At 58.2% G+C, this 17,287-nt stretch overlaps 1 protein-coding gene across 2 annotated transcripts in view; it reads right to left on the bottom strand.

Annotated features, from left to right (window-relative positions):
• The window catches only part of LOC119001167 (protein C19orf12 homolog), a 30,918-nt gene extending 13,896 nt beyond the window's left edge, over positions 1 to 17,022 (bottom strand). Inside the window, exons 1-3 of one of the 2 annotated variants that reach the window (XM_037066415.1) lie at positions 16,875 to 17,022; positions 15,973 to 16,153; positions 13,949 to 14,379 (exon numbers count right to left, since the gene is read on the bottom strand). In XM_037066415.1, the coding sequence (XP_036922310.1) occupies positions 14,045 to 14,379; positions 15,973 to 16,132 (495 nt within the window). In that variant the 5' untranslated portion in view covers positions 16,133 to 16,153; positions 16,875 to 17,022 and the 3' untranslated portion in view covers positions 13,949 to 14,044. Of the gene's footprint in view, positions 1 to 13,948; positions 14,380 to 15,972; positions 16,154 to 16,874 lie in introns of those variants that run through there. The other variant, XR_005069498.1, reaches the window with a different exon arrangement.
• Between the last annotated feature and the right edge of the window lie 265 nt (positions 17,023 to 17,287).

Here is a 17,287-nt window from a genome sequence, read left to right on the forward strand (position 1 = left end):
CTGGCCCTCGGGGAGCATTTGGAACAGTCTGGTCGCCCAAGGCCACCCTTGCCCTCTCCCCAGTCCACAAGGAGCCCCTGCGTCCCTTTGGCCCCGTGGACCCTCGGGTCCCAGAGCCTGTCTGAGAGCGTGCAGGGCCTTGGGAGGTGAAGGGCTGAACTAGCGTTTGGTGACAGGACAGGCCAGCGTCCAATAGCGACTGTTTCCAAGTGCACCCCGGCCTCTGGCTTTGGGGGTTGCTGTGTGAAGGCCAAGGGCAGGCTTCCTCCTAGCTTCCGGGATGAAGCTGATGTTGGGGGGCCCGGAGGGTGCAAGGGGCTCGAGAGCTGTGGGTAATGGGACCGGCAGACACCCAAATCCTTGCTGTGTGTGTCTCTCACCAACCAAACCCACTGTGAGGGCTGTAGGAACCAAACCCCACTCCTTCCTCCTGTTTGGGGACCGACAGCAGGAGGAGCTGCCTGCACCTGTTCGGGGCAGGGCTGGTTAGGCCTCCCTGCCCCATAGTGTGGGCAGCACTGGGGAGCCCTCGGAAGGACACTTTCCATCTCCGGGTGGTGGACCCGCAGGTGAGGGGGCATCTGCTGTTCTGTAGAGGGGCTCATGGAGCCCCGACCCCCACACCAGGGCTGGCCTGGGGCCATCTGGGGTCTGTGGGAGCCTTCGGGGGCTTTCCAGGGATGTCCCAGGAGTCCCAGCAGCGACCCTGTGGGGAAGGCCTGGTTGTCACCTCCATCTCAGACAGGAGCCCGAGGCCCCAGGGGAGAGTGTCACCATGCAGATCCCCCGGGCCCCGCTGGCTCTAAGCCCTTGCCCATGAGTGGCACCTCCCCCACCCACGTGCCTGAATCTTTTCTTTGGTAGTTTCCCTGTCTCCTTCTGTGGTCTGATGTGCGTAGATGCACAGATACGCCCCGTGGTGGTATGATTGCCTGAAGTGGCCCACACACTGCCCTGCTGGACGGGTGTGTGGCCCAGGGGCCACAGTACTCTGTGACATTTGCACATCGAGCCACGTGTGGGACACTGTACTTCTAGGAATGTGTCCCCATCATCAAGGGTCGGGTGACCCTGCATATGCATATAGAGAGTTTATTTAATTTAATTTATTTATTTTTAGAGAGGGGTAAGGGAGGGAGAAAGAGGAAGGAAACATCGGTGCATGGTGGCCTCTCACGTACCCTCTACTGGGGACCTGGCTTGTAACCCAGGTGTGCACCCTGACTGGGAATCGAACTGGTGACCCTGTGGTTCACAGCCTGTGCTCAATCCACGGAGCCACACCAGCCAGGGCTTGCTTTTTTTGGAACCACACTTTGATTTATGGGCGCCGTCCATCCATCCAAAGACAGGTGTCTCCCCCATGGCACGAGGCCGCGTTCCATCTGCCACAGCAGGCGCCCACACATCTCTACCCCGAAAGCGGGGCAGTGTTCACGCTTTCACCGGGGTCTAGGACGAAAAACGAAAATGCAAAGTTCTTGCTAGTTCTCTGTTTGCCTAAAAATTCAACAGGACTGGGAAAGATAACGCATGTAGGGAATTTTCAAACCCCGCCCTGAGGGAAGGCCAGCACACTGCACGCTGTATGTGTTTGATGTACGCAGCCCAATCCATCTTGGGGAAAGTTCACACCTGTGAAATCGTCACCACCATCAAGGCCACAGAGACCCCGTTCCCTCTGGCCCTGTCCTCCTGCCCCCTTTATTTCGCCGTCAGGGGTGTGTGGTGAGCACATGGAACGTAAGACTCAACCCCAGCCGCAGGAGAGTTCAGTGCAGGGAGTGGTGGCATCGGCTGTGGGCAGAATGCTGTGTCAGTCTCCAAAACTGGTACCTGAAACTTCGCATTCTTGGCCATCCCTTGTTCCTGTTTCCCTGGGCCCCCTGTGACAAGGGCCTTAGGCCTTCATTGGTGGCCCTGCTGCGGTGGGACAGCCCTCCACCCCCGTTTTCCTGCAGTTTGGGGGACTGTCAAGGCTGCACGCTGACCCACCCCCACCTCCGGGGGTGTCCCTGGCTTGGGCGGGGAGAGGCTCTGATTCTCGGCGAACAGCTCCCCCTGGTGGCACATTACAGAGAGGCCCGCTCATTTCCTCCCAGGGACAGAAGGCAGAGGCGGAGGGGGGTGGCGGGGAGCTGGTGGGCCGGGAAGAGGCAGGAGGGGCAGAAGCCAGGTCAAGGCCTCTAGAGAAGGTCAAGGCCAGGCCCTCTAGAGAAGGTTGGCTGTCTGCAGTCACGCAAACCTTCCACCGGTGAGGTCTGAAGCCACAAGGCGCGTGCACACAGTGAAGTCCCGCAGCGTGGCACCCCGCACCATGTACCCTGGTGGCCGCGGGTCCCTAGCACATGGCCCTGCCGCCTTGTGCTGGCCTGCTGAGGGAGGCCTGGCTGGGGGGGCCTGTGGAAGGCCATTCCGTCTTTCTGTGCCTCAATCCCCGCCGCCACTGGGGAATGACGATCGACGCCCCAGGTATGTTGGGGGGCTGCTCTGAGACGTGCAGACATCTAAAGCACTCCCGTGCACTGGGCAGGGCATGACTGTGACCCGCGGGCCTGTAGCCCTAGACCCGATCCTCGCCCGCCCACAGGGCCAGGACCCCGAGCCCCTTCTTCCCTCCCAGGGAGCCGCATTTCCGAGGGACCAACCCCACCCCCCACCCCGCCCACACACACCCGAGTGCCGGGTTCTGTTCACAGCACCAGCGGAGCCGGAACTCAGACGGACCGCTGAGGCCAGCAACTCCACCCGGCGACCCCACCCCCTCCCAGAGGCTCAGAGAGCCGGCTCCCACACGGCACCACTGCTCGGGAGAGGCGCGGCCCGGCCCTGAGCTGCACGATCCCAGGCAAGGGCCAGCACGCCTGCACCCGCACAGCACACGGGCAAACTCCGTGACATCCCCAAAACTGGGAGGTCGTGGCCGGGGCTACCTTATCGCTAAGGAGGCAACGCAGTCTGGTGCTTAGGGATACCGGCGTCCTGACCGCCGGCTCGCAGCCAGGCAGCCACAGAGCCAGGGCTGGCTGGGGTCAGCAGAGGCTCCCAGCCCACGTCCTGGGCCCATGACGCCTTTCCAAAGGGCCTCTGAGTCCCTGTTGCCCTTGTCCCCAGCACCCGCCCCTGACCAGGACATATGCCATCTCTTTCATATGTCGTGTGTTCGGCACACCCTGGGGCGCGTACCACGTATGCTAGTCTGCTGGGGCCCATGACAGGGCACCAGAAACCGGGTGCTTAAAACAGAACGAGACCGTCTCATGGTTCTGGACACCAGAAGTTCAAGGTGTCGGCAGGGCCCTTGTGGGGAACCCCGGCCTAAGGCCTCCAGTGCCTGGGGGTGTCCATCCGTCCTCCTGAGTTTGTGGCTGTGTGTCAGCTCTGTCATTGGGTGTTGCCCTCCCTGAGGGTCTGTGTCTGTGCTCAAATGCCTGCGCCTTCCAAGGTCACGGTCACATGGCCTCCATGTGGTCACCTCTGCAAAGACCCTATTTTCAAGTGAGGTCACAGTCACGAGCAGCAGGGGTCAGGACTTCATTGTAGCTTTTGGGGCCACAGGCGGGGAGGACCCTCCGAGCCCCCACAGGTGACAGAGGGCAGCCTCAGCGGGGTGCTGGGTGCAGGGGACCAGCCGCCGCCTGCCTCCCCTCTGCGGAGCACTGAGCCCGAAACGGGTGCTGAGGGGCGAGGTGGCTTTGGGACCCTCCCGGGCTCCATCATGGTCCATCTGAATAAGGGATCCATCTCCTTCCTCGGCATTTGCCCCCTTCACACATCTGCAGACGGTTCTCTGTCCCTTTGGTTGTCACTTAGCCCTGCGCGGAGGTCATCTGTGCCGTGGTGGGTGGGGGTGGGGCAACCTCCTTGTCGTCATCATTGTCCTTGATTCCTCCCAGCCACCGTCAGAGCTGCTGAGTCTCCTCCCAGTCCCCAAAGTCAGCGGTGGGGACAAGAGATGGCTTGCAGGCCTTTGGGCCACCAACTGCTCTGTAATTGTCATCAGTTCCCCCAAAGCCGCATCAGATAAACGGACCCAGTGAAGGCCGTGTGTCTTCACTGCAGCTTCCAGAAGACTCTCCCAGCCCCCGCTACCCTGCAGGCCAGCCTCAGTGTCCTCCACAACACCATGAGGGTTGGTCCCGGGTCCTCACAACCTGGCCCGGGGCCAGGACCCAGAGAGGAAGGGGCTGGGAGCGCCCATGCGACCTTTGGGTGTGGCGGGGAGGTTGTCCACACCAGCTGTGCTGGCAACTAGCACCGGGCTTCTGCCGGAGATGCGGGTCAGTGGTTTGAAAAGCTAGACATCCTTTTCTTTTTTTACAGAGAGAGAGGAAGAGAGGGAGAAAGAGAGGGAGAGAAACATCAATGTGTGGTTGCCTCTCCCTCGCCCCCTAATGGAGACCTGGCCCAGAACCCAGGCATGTGCCCTGACTGGGAATCGAACCAGCGACCCTTTGGTTCACAGGCCAGCATCAGTCCACTGAGGCACATCAGCCAGGGCTGAAAAGCTAGACGTTCTAAGTTAGAATGTACAAAAGGAATTGAATAGAACTGGGATTCGCCCTAAATCCATTTCTTGGGAGAATATAGTGATGCGCTACTTTGAAGTCTGCTGTTAGAGTCCAGGATTCTGAATGAAGTGTCGGGCTAAGAGCCGGGCGGGTGACAGGTGACAGGTGGTCCCAAGGGGCTCCGCAAGGCTAGGCTGCTATAACACACTTTTTAAAAACCCCACCTTGTCTTCTATCTCATATCTTGCTGAAGAGCTCTCTGTACCCACAGTCGGAGAAGACTCTTTTTCAGTGGCTCTGTCGAACATGTAATCCTCATGCAAGTATTGCTATAATTATCCTGTTTCCGTCATAACACTGTTTCTGGAACAATGGCACTTTTATTATATTGCCATGTCGGTATAATGGATGTTTTATTACAGAAGATTACGGGAGAGTCGCTTTTATGATCCTGAAGTTTTCGTTTCAGATTACTCACAGGCTGGAAATTCTTTCTCCCAAGTAGTTTTTAGTTTGATGCCGTTTTGGGGTTTGGGGGGGTTTTGAGGGGGTGAGACTGTTGAACTTGAGTCTGTGAGACTTTGCCCAATGAGAGTGTTTCCTTTGCTCCATACACCTTGTGGTTGGGCCACACCCCCGGGTGTGTGTTCACAAGTTTTGGGCACGTGGCAAGCACAGCTTTTGAAAACATCAGTCTAGATTGTTCTCTTCGAATCTGCATGCATCAGCCTGCTCAGTAGCCGTAACAACAACCACAGCTCTCGGGCTCGGACGACCGACGTTGACTCCTCGCGGTTTCGGAGGCTGGGCGTGGGAGATCAGGGCGCTGGCAGTGCTGGTCCCACCCCAGGCCTCTCTCCTGGTCTGCGGAGGCTTCCTGTGTGCGCGGGGAGCAGCGAAGTTAGGGCTTCAGCCCGTGAATTTGGGGGGTGCACGATGCAGTCCCTGGCACTGCGTAACTGTTATGACCTTCGCTGGAGAAAGTTCCAGAGCCCCTGCAGTCCCTGAAGTTGGTGACCTTCATTTTAAGAAGTCAGTAGTAATAGTAGAGTGACCACAGAGAACTTGAACCTTCAAGCACAGTCTGATGAAGCCCCATCCCATTTCGGATGGCAGCTCCCCCCGCCCCCAGGGTGGAGGGTTGTTCTTTGTCGATGCACTGGCCTCAGAGCCCCGGCCAAGGAGGGCCCAGCCGGGCTTTTCATAGCAACTTTCCATTCTCGCCACCTATAGAAGCACAGACCCGTCTATGAGACAGACAAAAGGCCCGTCTTCAGTGAATCTCTTTCCAGTTCTGTCGGTGCAGGATGCACCACCGTGTCACTGGATGGTCCACGCTGCGGGGAGGCCTGGGGCCTGGGGACAGGCAGGCCGAGGGGGCCGTTTGGAGGACGCTCAGAGTGATTTGCAATGCCTCAGACAGAAATATAACAACTTCTTTCACCCTCTGCAAAGTCTGGTGCTCAGTTCACACCTTTTTTTTTTCCATTCTTCCCATCACTTCAAATACAACTTTTGCCCTTACTGCTTTCCTTTGCGAACTTCACTCAAAACGGCGTCTTCTCACACAGACACAAACGATGGGGCGTGCACTGGCATCGCAGCTGGAGGGGGCCGGAGCCGCCACCACACCTGGCTGAAAACCTGGTCCACTGCAAGGGCGCCTTTTACCGCAGGAGCCACAGGGACAGTCCGCGTCTCGCTCTGTGGTCACTCCGTGGAGGACCCACGAGGCTTGAAACCTGGTGCTTTATTCCAGGCTCACAGGTGGCCCAGGTTTCTCCTGCCAACGCCGGTGGAGGACATCTCCCTGGAGCACAAGCCGGGAGAGGAACCGCTCCTGGGACCACTTCGCTCTGGCCCTGCTGTCCCCCCAACCTCCCCGCGCCCCGCCCCCACCCCCGCGCCGCGGAATTTCAGGCTTGACAGCCGCGCTGCGGACGCGCACGGAAGTTACCACTAGGGGGTGCTAGAGGTCAGGGAATCCCAGACCGTTGTCCTGGGCCGAGCTCTGCGGTTTTCGCGAACAATTGAAGCGTCCCACCTGGTGAGACGCTGGGAATCACCCACGCCACGCCCCCTGGGAATCACCCACGCCTTCGTTGGGTCTGCTCTGACGCCGTTATTCTGTGGCTGTCCCCTGTGATGGCATGGGATCCCAGCACCGGCCACAGGCTCTGGGACCCAGGTCTGCAGGAGTTACACCGTCTATCTTACATGCTCTGTGCCCTTTGGGGGCAGACAGGGGCAGACACCTCACTCGTCTGTGTTTTTCAGGGAAGTCAGGGTCTGGAGACACAGGCATAACCTGGCTCTTCTCCCTAAGCTGAGGCTGGGGGAAATATGGGGGCTGAGGCAGCTCGTTTGCAAGGTGGTCTCAGGAACCAGAGATGGTCGTGGAGCGAGAAGAAAAGCCAGCACCAGCCTGTGTGTGTGAATCAAGGCCGCGGGTCACTGATGAGGTGACCGCAGGCAGCGCAAGTCTGTGGGGACTTCTGGGACATCTTGCCTGTCCCCCACTGCTGAGAATCCCTGGCACAGGGTGTCCCTGGCCCCCCAGGCTGCGAGGACCGGGCACATGGCCCGGTCCAGGGGGCGGACAGGGCGGTCAGACTGCTCCGGGAGCCTCCCATGACAGAACAAGGCCAGAGGAGGGGCATGGCATGTGGGAGACTCACACACATGCCGGAGCCGGGCACCTCGCTTAATCCAAAAAGGCTTGCCACCTCCTATGAGTGAGAGGTCTGCAGCTTGGAGGGCTCGCCCCCCGCCCTCCACGGTGCATGAAGATGCACTTATTCCGCACAAAGGTGCCCCCGCTGCTCCCAGGCCAAAGGACACAGCAGCGGCCCACCCGATTGCCAGCCTCTCGTCCCCTGGCCTCTCGGGGGCCCCTGTGATGGCCTGGCCGGCACGTCAGCACGGCACAAAAGGGGAGGCTCGGCCAGTTTCCAGCCTCCCCAGCACCTCCCCACACCAGCCCCTCACCCCCTTTCCACTGCTAGGCTCTCTGGACTGTGTACCTCTGTGGATCTCAGGACGCCTCACAGCCGTGTCCCGGGTCTGGCCCTGAGCTCTGTGTCCGCAGGTGAGGACATCCCCACAGAACACAGGGCCAGCAGGCTGGGCTGTGGGGACAGAGTGCAGGCTGAGGGCGAAGTCCACTGGCTGTCAGGACCGGCCTGCCTTCCTGGGCCTGCTTCAGGTCCGCTTGGCCCAGGGCCTCGGGACATGGGGCCATCTTTGTGGCGCTGTGGCCACAGCTCAAGCCTCCAGCAGCCAGGACGGCTCCAGCTCCAGTCCCGGGGCCCCCCCTCCCCCCGGGTGGAATGACCAGTGGACCCACCCAAAGGGTGGGGTCAAAGGGGGGAAAGGGGGCTTCCTCCGGGAATGCCGTGTGCTCTTCCAGGAGTAGGGAGTAGACACTGGGCAGGAGCCCCGTTCCACTGGGGAGACAGGGGGAGCAGAGGCGGCCGAGGGAGCCATCGAGGCTTAGGGGACGCGAGCAGCTCTGGCCTGTCCTCCGAGGCCCAGGAAATGAGAGAATTAGGCAACTGTGATGAAGACAAGTTTTACTTTATTTTTGTTTAATTTTTAATATATTTTACTGATTATGCTATTACAGTTGTCCTGTTTCCCCCCTTTATTCCCCTCCGCCCTGCACACCCCCTCTCACCTACATTCCCCCACCCATAGTTCATGTCCACGGGTCGTACATAATAAGTTCTTTTGCTTCTACATTTCCCATACTATCCTTACCCTCCCCCTGTCTATTTCTACCTACCATCTATGCTACTTATTCTCTGTACATTTTCCCCACTCTCTCCTCCCCCCTCCCCATTGATAACCCTCCGTGTGATCTCCATTTCTGTGGTTCTGTTCCTGTTCTAGTTGTTTGCTTAGTTTGTCTTTGTTTTTGTTTGGGGTGTGGTTGTTAATAACTGTGAGTTTGTTGTCATTTCACTGTTCATATTTTTTTGTGTTCTTTTTCTTAGATAAGTCCCTTTAATGTTTCATATAATAAGGGCTTGGTGATGATGAACTCCTTTAATTTGACCTTATCTGAGAAGCGCTTTATCTGCCCTTCCATTCTAAATGAAAGCTTTGCTGGATAGAGCAATCTTGGATGTAGGTCTTTGGATTTCATGACTTGGAATACTTCTTTCCAGCCCCTTCTTGCCTGTAAGGTCTCTTTTGAGAAATCCGCTGACAGTCTGATGGGAACTCCTTTGTAGGTGACTGTCCCCTTATCTCTTGCTGCTTCTAGGATTCTCCCCTTCATTTTAATCTTGGCTAATGTAATTATGATGTGCCTTGGTGTGTTCCTTCTTGGGTCCAACTTCTTTGGGACTCTCTGAGCTTCCTGGATTTCCTGGAAGTCTATTTCCTTTGCCAGACTGGGGAAGTTCTCCTTTATTTTTTCAAATAAGTTTTCAATTTGTTGCTCTTCCTCTTCCCCTTCTGGTACCCCTATAGTTTGGATGTTGGAACATCCGATTAAAGATGTTTAAAGATGTCCTGGAGGTTCCTAAGCCTCTCCTCACTTTTTAAAAATTCCTGTTCCTTCATCCTGGTTGGATGTTTCTTTCTTCCTCCTGCTCCACACCATTGATTTGAGTCCCGATTTCCTTCCCTTCACTGTTGGTTCCCTGTACATCTTCCTTTATTTCACTTAGCGTAGCCTTCATTTTTTCATCTTATTTGTGACCAAATTCAACCAATTCTGTGAGCATCCTGATCACCAGTATTTTGAACTGTGCATCTGATAGGTTGTCTATCTTTTCATCGCTCAGTCAAATTTTTTCTGGAGCTTTGATCTATTCTTTTGTTTGGGCCATTTTTTTTTTGTCTTGACACACCTGTTACGTGGTGAGGGGCGGAGCCTTAGGTGTTCGTGGGGCGGGGCAACCCTGTCGCTGCGATGTGACGCTGTACGTGGGGGAGGGGTCCGAGAGGAGGCAATGGCGCTTGCTCCGCTCCTTTTTCAGTCCCTTCCACCGCTTCCCCCAAGCAAACTGGGCCCTTCTGGTGCTGATTCCCGGGTGGGTGGGTTTGTGTATGTTCTAGGACCCTGTGGGTCTCTCCCATGGACTCTCCTGTGAGTCTGGGAGTCCCTCCCTGGGCTTCAACTCCCACAGGTGTTTTCAGTCGGCGGTTTGAGGCTTTATTTCCCTGCGCTGGGGCCCTGAGTTTCGCCGTGCGTCCTGCTCCCCAGTTGTTCCTCCCAGTTTATTCACGTGGGAACATGGGACCCCCCGCTCCGCCAGCCACCGCCTCCCCGCGAGTCCTCCCCGCCCGGCTGAGCGTCTTCGCCCTCCTACAGGTCTGGACGTTTCCTCTTTAACTTTTTGGTCGTTGGACTTTCATACAATTCAGTTTTCTGTCAGTTCTGGTTAATTTTTTGGTTTTAAATTGTTGTCCTTCTGGTTGTGCGAGGAGGCACAGTGTGTCTACCTACACCTCCATCTTGGCCGGAAGTCTGAAAATAAGTTTGAAAACCACCCCCTCCCTCACCAATGCTTAGACCTTCATTAACTAGATTTTTTTTTAAACTAGAATAATTTCAGAAAAGCGTCTTGGCAGGTGAGGACTAGATGCAGGTGGGCATCTGTGTCCTGTTCGGCGTCCCATGGGCTGGAGCCTCAGCGAGGCTGATCCCCGCAGCGAGCCTTCCTCCACGCGCCTCCGTTCCACGGATGCCGGAGGGGCGCCCGCCACGGGCACTGGCCTGCTCTCACCGCCGGTCTCAGCAGGAGCCACAGAGCAAGCTTCCTGCGTGAGAGACGCGGCTGCCGAGATACAGACGATAATTCAGGTGACAGTACAGGAATGGAGGGGAATAAAATATGGCGGCATGACAGATATTAGAGAGACGGTGTCGATAGACGGGTAAATGCATGATGGTGGATGGGTGGGTAGGGATCTAGAGATACAGACATTAGGACTTGTCTTTGGAAAACGAAGAGTCCCCATGGCCACGGCCCCCGGAGGTGCAGCCCTGGAGGCGGACTTCTAGACTCCGCAGGCAGGGACGGCCCAGGAATTGAGCGCCTCACCCAGCCACTGGCACCCCACCCCCAGCTTCTGCTCGCTGTGCTTTTGGACACCAAAGTTTGTGTCCACTTCCAAGCCTCACACTCCTGCTGCTCAGAGGGCTTGGGCCGCCGTGTCCCCGGTTCCCTGTCCGCTGGGACAGGAAGCCAGCCGCCTTGATGCCCAGGAAGTCACCAGGCTCAGGAGCCAGGGCTCTGAGCAACCCAGCCGTGGCCGTGGCAGGGAAGGTGAACGAGGCTCTGTCACACAGCGGACTGCCCCGCCTCGTCCCAGGCCACCAGGAAGGGACACAGAACCTGGCCTGGCCAGGAGCGTTGGTGCTCCTCCGGCCGGGCAGCAGCCTAGGCCCCTGGGCCGGGCCCCACACGGCCCTTAGCACAGCCCTGTGTGCAGCCCTGTGGGACTGCACTCTGCCCAGAGGGACACCACTCTGCCCCCTGCCTGCCTTCCTGGGCCTGCCACTCAGCATTCAGCAGAGACACGTGGAGCCCCAGCCCTGTGCCTGGACCCAGGGTCTCGGAAGAAAGGGTGAGGGAGGGACGCTTCCAAGGGCTCCAGCCTCCCGAGAACCTGACAGCGCTGGCTGGTGACACGTGTGTTCCCACCCTGTCACCAGCGCTCTGGTCATCTCCCCTGAGACACGGTGAGGTCAGATACTGAGCGAGGTTTGAAAAGAGTGTGTCGTCCCAGAGCTGGCACGGGGCCAGTGCGCGTGTAGACGGTTAGGTCTTCACAAAGGGTTTGTCGGCCTGACAGGGATACACCGGTGTAGGCCGGTCTGCTTTGCTGTGCCCGCAGCCCAGGGTCTGGGATGAATGGACACTCTGCAGGAATGCGTGAGTTGGGCCAGCTCCCTTCCAGTCCTCAGCCTCAAGGTCTCGCTGGGCAGGACCTCGAAGATCAGAGCCTCCCTTGGGACCCCAGCGTCCAAAGATTCCCCCAGACTCTGCCCCCTTCCCCGTGAAGCCAGGCCCAGCATTGGCCGTGCCTTCCGGACCATCCCCGAGGCTCCCGTGTGCTGGGCCGGGGCTGGGGTGGGGTAGGGGAGGGGGCTGCACTGCCCCCTTGGGACAGGGGGCCTCAGATTTCTGTTCCAAATTTTTACATTCTGACTATTTCACATACAGCCTTCAATGGACTCATTTACTGGGAAGCTAAAGATACCCTTAAACAACTAAAAATAAACCTGAACTGCTAAAAATTCAGCATTTCTCTCCTCGCCTGCGCCAGCTGGGCCTGTCTGCTTTCCCTGCAACACCATCAGGACCACAGACAAGATGCACAGACGTGAGAGTTTCCACCAACCCAGGGAGCCGACTCTCAACTGCAATTTGCCCAAACGTCCGCGGATGCTACTGAAATTCTTTTCCTTCCTTTTCTTTTCATTTTTCTCCTTCCTTCCTTCCTTCCTTCCTTCCTTCCTTCCTTCCGCATTTGATTCTGCCCTCCTCTTTCCTTCCTTCCTTTCTTCCTCTTTCCTTTCTCCCTCTGCCTCCCTCCCTCCCTCCCTCCTTCCTTTTCCACTCCCTTCGTTCTGTGGCTCATGCCCCTTTACTCACCATTTAGGAGAGTTTGGTCCCCGTGGGGCTTCCAGGGTGTCTTCCCTCTGGTTGCTGCCCCTGAGAGACCCCGCTGGCTTCCGGGAGCACCACCCAGAGCCCCTGAGGGACAGTCAGGAGGGACCCGGCAGAGCCCAGACGTCACATTCGACCCCATTTCCGGAGGGAACTTTTACACAAATACGGGCCGTGGGCATTAATCAGGTAAATTGGTAAGACCCTCTCCTGCTCCCAAACTAAAGAATGAACAGTAATCAGAGCAGTGGAAAGAATGAACTGATTAAACAAACAAATTTGCCCTCCGCCTGTTTGTGTCACCTGTGTGCTGAGGGGAAGCCTCGCAAAGGTGGGGGTCTGCAGGCCCCGCGGGTCCCCCCGGGTGTGTGTCGTTGGGCGTAAGAAAGGCATCAGTTTCAAAGGGACGACTGGGAGACACTTTTCTGACTTATGGTCAGAAACAGAAAAAATGGCAGTGGCGTGCCATCCAGTGTCTGCAAACCCATTTCGGATGACAGGACCCACCGGTGGGCCTCGGGCGGCCCTGGGGTCTGGACTTCAGATGTAAGTGGATAAAGGGCCGGGCAGACGGGCGTTTGGGGGGAAATCTGAGGCCTTTCTGTCCACTCTGCAAGTGACGTGTGTGGTGTAGGACCTCAGAGCGTGTCTGCATGTGAGGAACGAGCAGGATTCCCCAGCAGCCTGGCTGGTGGAGGTGGGCGGAGCTTACCTGGGCAGGTGAGGCGGGGCCCTGGCCAGCCCCCCATTCCTGAGGTTTCATTGGGAATCCGGAACTCGCCTGGCCTGCCTGTCCCCTGACCGGCAGGTGCAGAGACAGATGCCCTGAGAAGTGCTGGGTGTCGCCATCACAGAGGCCACATGCAGCCGTGGGCCGTGGAGTCACCCCCACCAACACCCAGTGCAGCACCCAGGTCAGTGGCGGCCCACAGTCGCCCCTCCCCCAGTCTCCACATTCCACACATCCCGGTGCCTCCGGGCTGAACCCCGTGTCCAGATGGTGGCCAGGACCTAGGAGCTGTGTCCATGCTCTGACAGGGGGATGGAACTGAAGCCCCACGCTCCTCCCCACACAGCGTCTTTCGTCCCCTGCACCTGAGTCACGGCAGGGCTGTGGCCCACATCTGGGGGCCACACACTGAGAGGCCACGCCCTCTCCTGGGGAGAGGAGAGGGCAGCCCTGCTGCTGGGGAAGGAGCCTGGACCGAATGAAAACTACAGCCTTAAAAAATGCTGCCACTTCGTACCCAGCAAGTTCACCTTGAGATGGACCCCGAAGACCACATGTCATAGCCCTGGCCGGGGCGGGGCTCAGGGTTGTGCACCGAACCCAGAGGTCACGGGGTTTGGTTCCTGGACAGGGTACACGCCCAGCATGTGAGCTGAGCCTCCATTTGAGACACGTATGGGAGGCACCAGATCGAGGTTTCTCTTCCTCTTTCTCCATGCCTCCCCCGGTCTTTAAAAATAAATACTTTTCTTCAAAGAAGCCACCGACCATGTGCCAACCCTGTTGCTCCCCCCTTTCAGAGGGGATAACTCCCGATGTTAGAGACGCTGGACAGGACTGTGGGGGAGAGAGACTGTGCAGAAAGTGTGTCACCTATGGGGACAGTGCTGTCGTGGTTCAAAGTGTAGGGACCCAGCCGGTGGGTGGGAACGTTCGGGTGCACACTTCTCAGAGACGGCTGTTAGTCAGGGGCGCTGACGTCTTTTCTCAAAGACGGTCAAATAAAAAAATGAAAACAGACAACACAAGGTAGACGTCCGGTGTGACTGAATCAAAACTGTATGTATTTTGTGCATCAGATCAGCCAAAAGCACAATTTATTTTCTAGCGTGACTCAGAATTTCAGTGACTCGCTTGCATGTGCCATGAGGTGAAAAAGGGTGGATGTGGCGGGTTTAGGAAGACACGGGGCGCTTTGGGCACCCCGGCCCCCACTGCTCCTGGGGACCCCTGGCCCCCGCGGGCTGGTTACCAAACTGCACGTCGGTCTTCAGCTCGGTCTGGATGAAATCCACCAGGACGTCCACCAGCTGCTGCTGCAGCCTCTCACTGCGCATGACCAGATCCATGAGCTCCACGTTCTCTATCCAGTCCAGGTTCCAGATGACGGCCTTGACTTTGTCAAACAGCTTCTGCTGCCGGTCCTGCGACAGCTGCAGGACTATCTTATAGACGGGCTTAAAGGGCTCCTCCATCATCCCCGCCCCTAGGAGGCCCCCGAAGACACCCCCTAAAAGACAAGGAAGGCTCAGTGAGTCGGGCTCTTGTTCAGAAACCATGTCCTTGGGAGCAGCAGACCAGCTGGGCCCAGTGACACTGTTTGAGAGAGCAGAGCACAGATGAGGTGGCACCAACGTCATGCTGGGGACACCTGGCAAACACGCCCTGACCAGGTGACTGAGGTGAACGTCACTGCAAAGTGCTGGGGATGTCTGTGCCCCAGACACAGAGCCCTGGGCAGGGAACTCCCCTCTGCCAGGTGCTGCCCACGGCCCGTAGCCCCGGCTGTCAGGACAGAGCAGCAGCCACGCCCGGGTGAGCAGCGTCACAAAGCGCCCAGTCGCCAACCCCCCTCATGCCCAGGCACGCCAGCAACGTCTGAGGGACCCAGCAGACTCAGAGACCAAGGACACATGGTATCAAATGCCACGTGGTATCGTGAGCGGGACCCCGGGACGGGAGAGGGTCAGTGATACGAAAGCTGGTCACACCATAAAGCCAAGCCCGCAGACCAGTGACTCGTAAGGGGACAGCTCTGGCTTCCAGCTCTGACCACTGCGCCTGTCACCTAGTCATGAGCATCACGGGGGCTGAAACGGGGGATACGGGACTTCTGTCCCTTGTCTTTGTAACATCCCTCTTCCTCTGACACCCTTCAAATGTAAGTTTCTCTGAAGGACGCAGCCGGGCCAGAGGGCACCCTGCAGGAGACATGGGGACCAGCCCTCCACCGCCCACACCCACTGCCCAGTGGGGCGAGGCCAGGCCCCCACCCGGGAGGAGGCACGCTGCCCTGGGCTGGGCTGCCCTTGGCCTGGAAGGAAAGGAGCCACCAGAGGAGGACAGACATCACTGACACGTGTCACCCAAGTCTCCCCATCACACAGGCCCCTCCCCAAGTGAGGCCAGAACACACCCAGCCCACAGTTGGAGTCACAGCCCAGGGTGCTGCTCACTGCTGGTTGTTCTGGTCACAGCCCATGGTTTGAGTGACAGTCCACAGCTGGGGCCCTGGGAAATGTCCCTGTTCCGAGTCCAGAGGAAGCAAGGGCACCCTCCCTCCAGGGAGCAGGGGACATCAGCCAGACTTCATCCACGGGCAGATCCTGGTTCCCACCTGGGAGCAGGTGTGAAACGAGCACAGGTGACACTGTGGGTGGTGGTTGGCAGCTTGTCCTGCCCTGGACTGTTTGGGAGCGGGGGCGCCCTCCCTGCCCTCCCTACTGGTGGATCTGACCAGCTCACGAGAACTGACAGATGGCACGGGCCCCAGTGGGTGCCCCTCCTGAGGGGACCTGTGATGGTGATGATGGGGGTGGGCCCCCCAGGGGAAACCTGAGGTCTCAGTGTGCAGGACACGTCCCTGGGCAGGGTGTCCTCTGGGTCTGCAGGACACGGGGGCCATTTCCAGACACCTGCCTGTCAGAGACTCAGACACAGAGGCAGGTGTTTCCCAGGACTCGGTTTGTAACAAAGATCATGTCACAGAGGCCACCTCAACGCCACCCCTTCTCACACAGGACACAGCCTGCTCTGAGGACTCTGTGCACCTGAGACCTGTGTCCCACAGCCGCCAGCCTGGCTGCCCCTGCGAGGCACTTACCAACAGCTAGTCCCGGTGGGCCAGCAAGGAAGGCACCAATCAGCGCCCCAGTTACAGCCAGTCTGGCACTCTTATTAGAGGGCTGGACAGGCACTATCATTTTCTTCTGGTCGGAAATGGAGCAGAGCAGCCTCATGACATCTCTCTTTGAAACAGGCATCTTGGCGCCCTGCGAGGAAGCCTTTCCAGGGAGAGTTTGGAGAGTGTTAGTGTTTCCACCCAAAGGCGGCTCTCCCCAGAGTTTTGGGGACGGGTCCTCATTTTGGGGAGAGCACCGTAGCTCCCCTGTGTGCCTGAGGGGCAGCACCCAGTCACGTGGCAAGTTCTCTGTCACCAAGAAAGCAGGGTCAAGAAAGCAGTTAGTTCATAGGCAAACAGAAGCAGCAGAGCAGAGGGAAACTCTTCTGTGCTTTGGAATGACTTGTGACTGGGACAGAGAGGGACATGCCCTCGTTCAGGGCAAGTGAGGCAAAGCCTGGCTGAGTGCAGAGCGTCTCAGCCAGTGTCCTCTTGGGAGTTGTCCTCCTGGCCTCTCCCAGACAGCACATCGGGGCTCAGGACAAGTCAGAGAGGGGGACCAGGGGACTTGGCCCCCTGGACACAGGCCTCACCCCCGCCCAGCCTGCCCTGGGACCACCAGCAGGTGTCAGCCCCCGGCCCGTGGGGTGGATGGCCCACTGCAGGCTGGATTCTGGAGGGGTCAGGGGAGCGGTGCCAAGTGCCCAGAGAGCGGGGACCCCTCAGACCTCGGACATGGCGGCTGTAGGTCAGCAACATGACACTGACCGCCACCCCTGGCCTCTAACAGCCAGCCACCCACTTGTCCTCACAGGATGGGATGAGGCAGAAGATGAAATGGCCAGAGAACACAGGAAACCAAACAGTTCCAAGGTCTAGCGTACCTGTGGTGGACGGCAGGAGCGGGAATCGCCTTTTGGAACAAAGAGATTACAGGAAGTCCCTCGGGTGGAGACGTTTTGCTGCTACTCTGGCCCCAGGAAATGCGAGGCAGAATTCCGGAAAAGACAGGCCGGGGAGGTCAGCACAGGCAGGCTCTGCCCCAGGGCCTGGGGTTGGAGTGCCCCCACCTGGCCATGCTGGGAAGTAATGACACAGAGGATCCTCTTTCCCCTGCAGCTGGAGCCAAGGCTGGGGCCCCTCCCCTTGCAGCTCCCCCGCCCCCTCCCCTACAGACAGTCACTGAGGGAGTGGAGGGAGACTCTGGGGGCTGACTGTGCTGCCTAGCACCTTTTGGTCGGATGGGGGTGTTTTGAAGAAGGAGTGTCCACACGGGTGTCTCGGGTGCCAGGACCCC

The sequence above is a fragment of the Sturnira hondurensis genome, unplaced genomic scaffold (genome assembly GCF_014824575.4).
Source record: "Sturnira hondurensis isolate 20B ecotype Veracruz unplaced genomic scaffold, ASM1482457v3 Scaffold0016617, whole genome shotgun sequence".
Lineage (NCBI taxonomy): Eukaryota > Metazoa > Chordata > Mammalia > Chiroptera > Phyllostomidae > Sturnira > Sturnira hondurensis.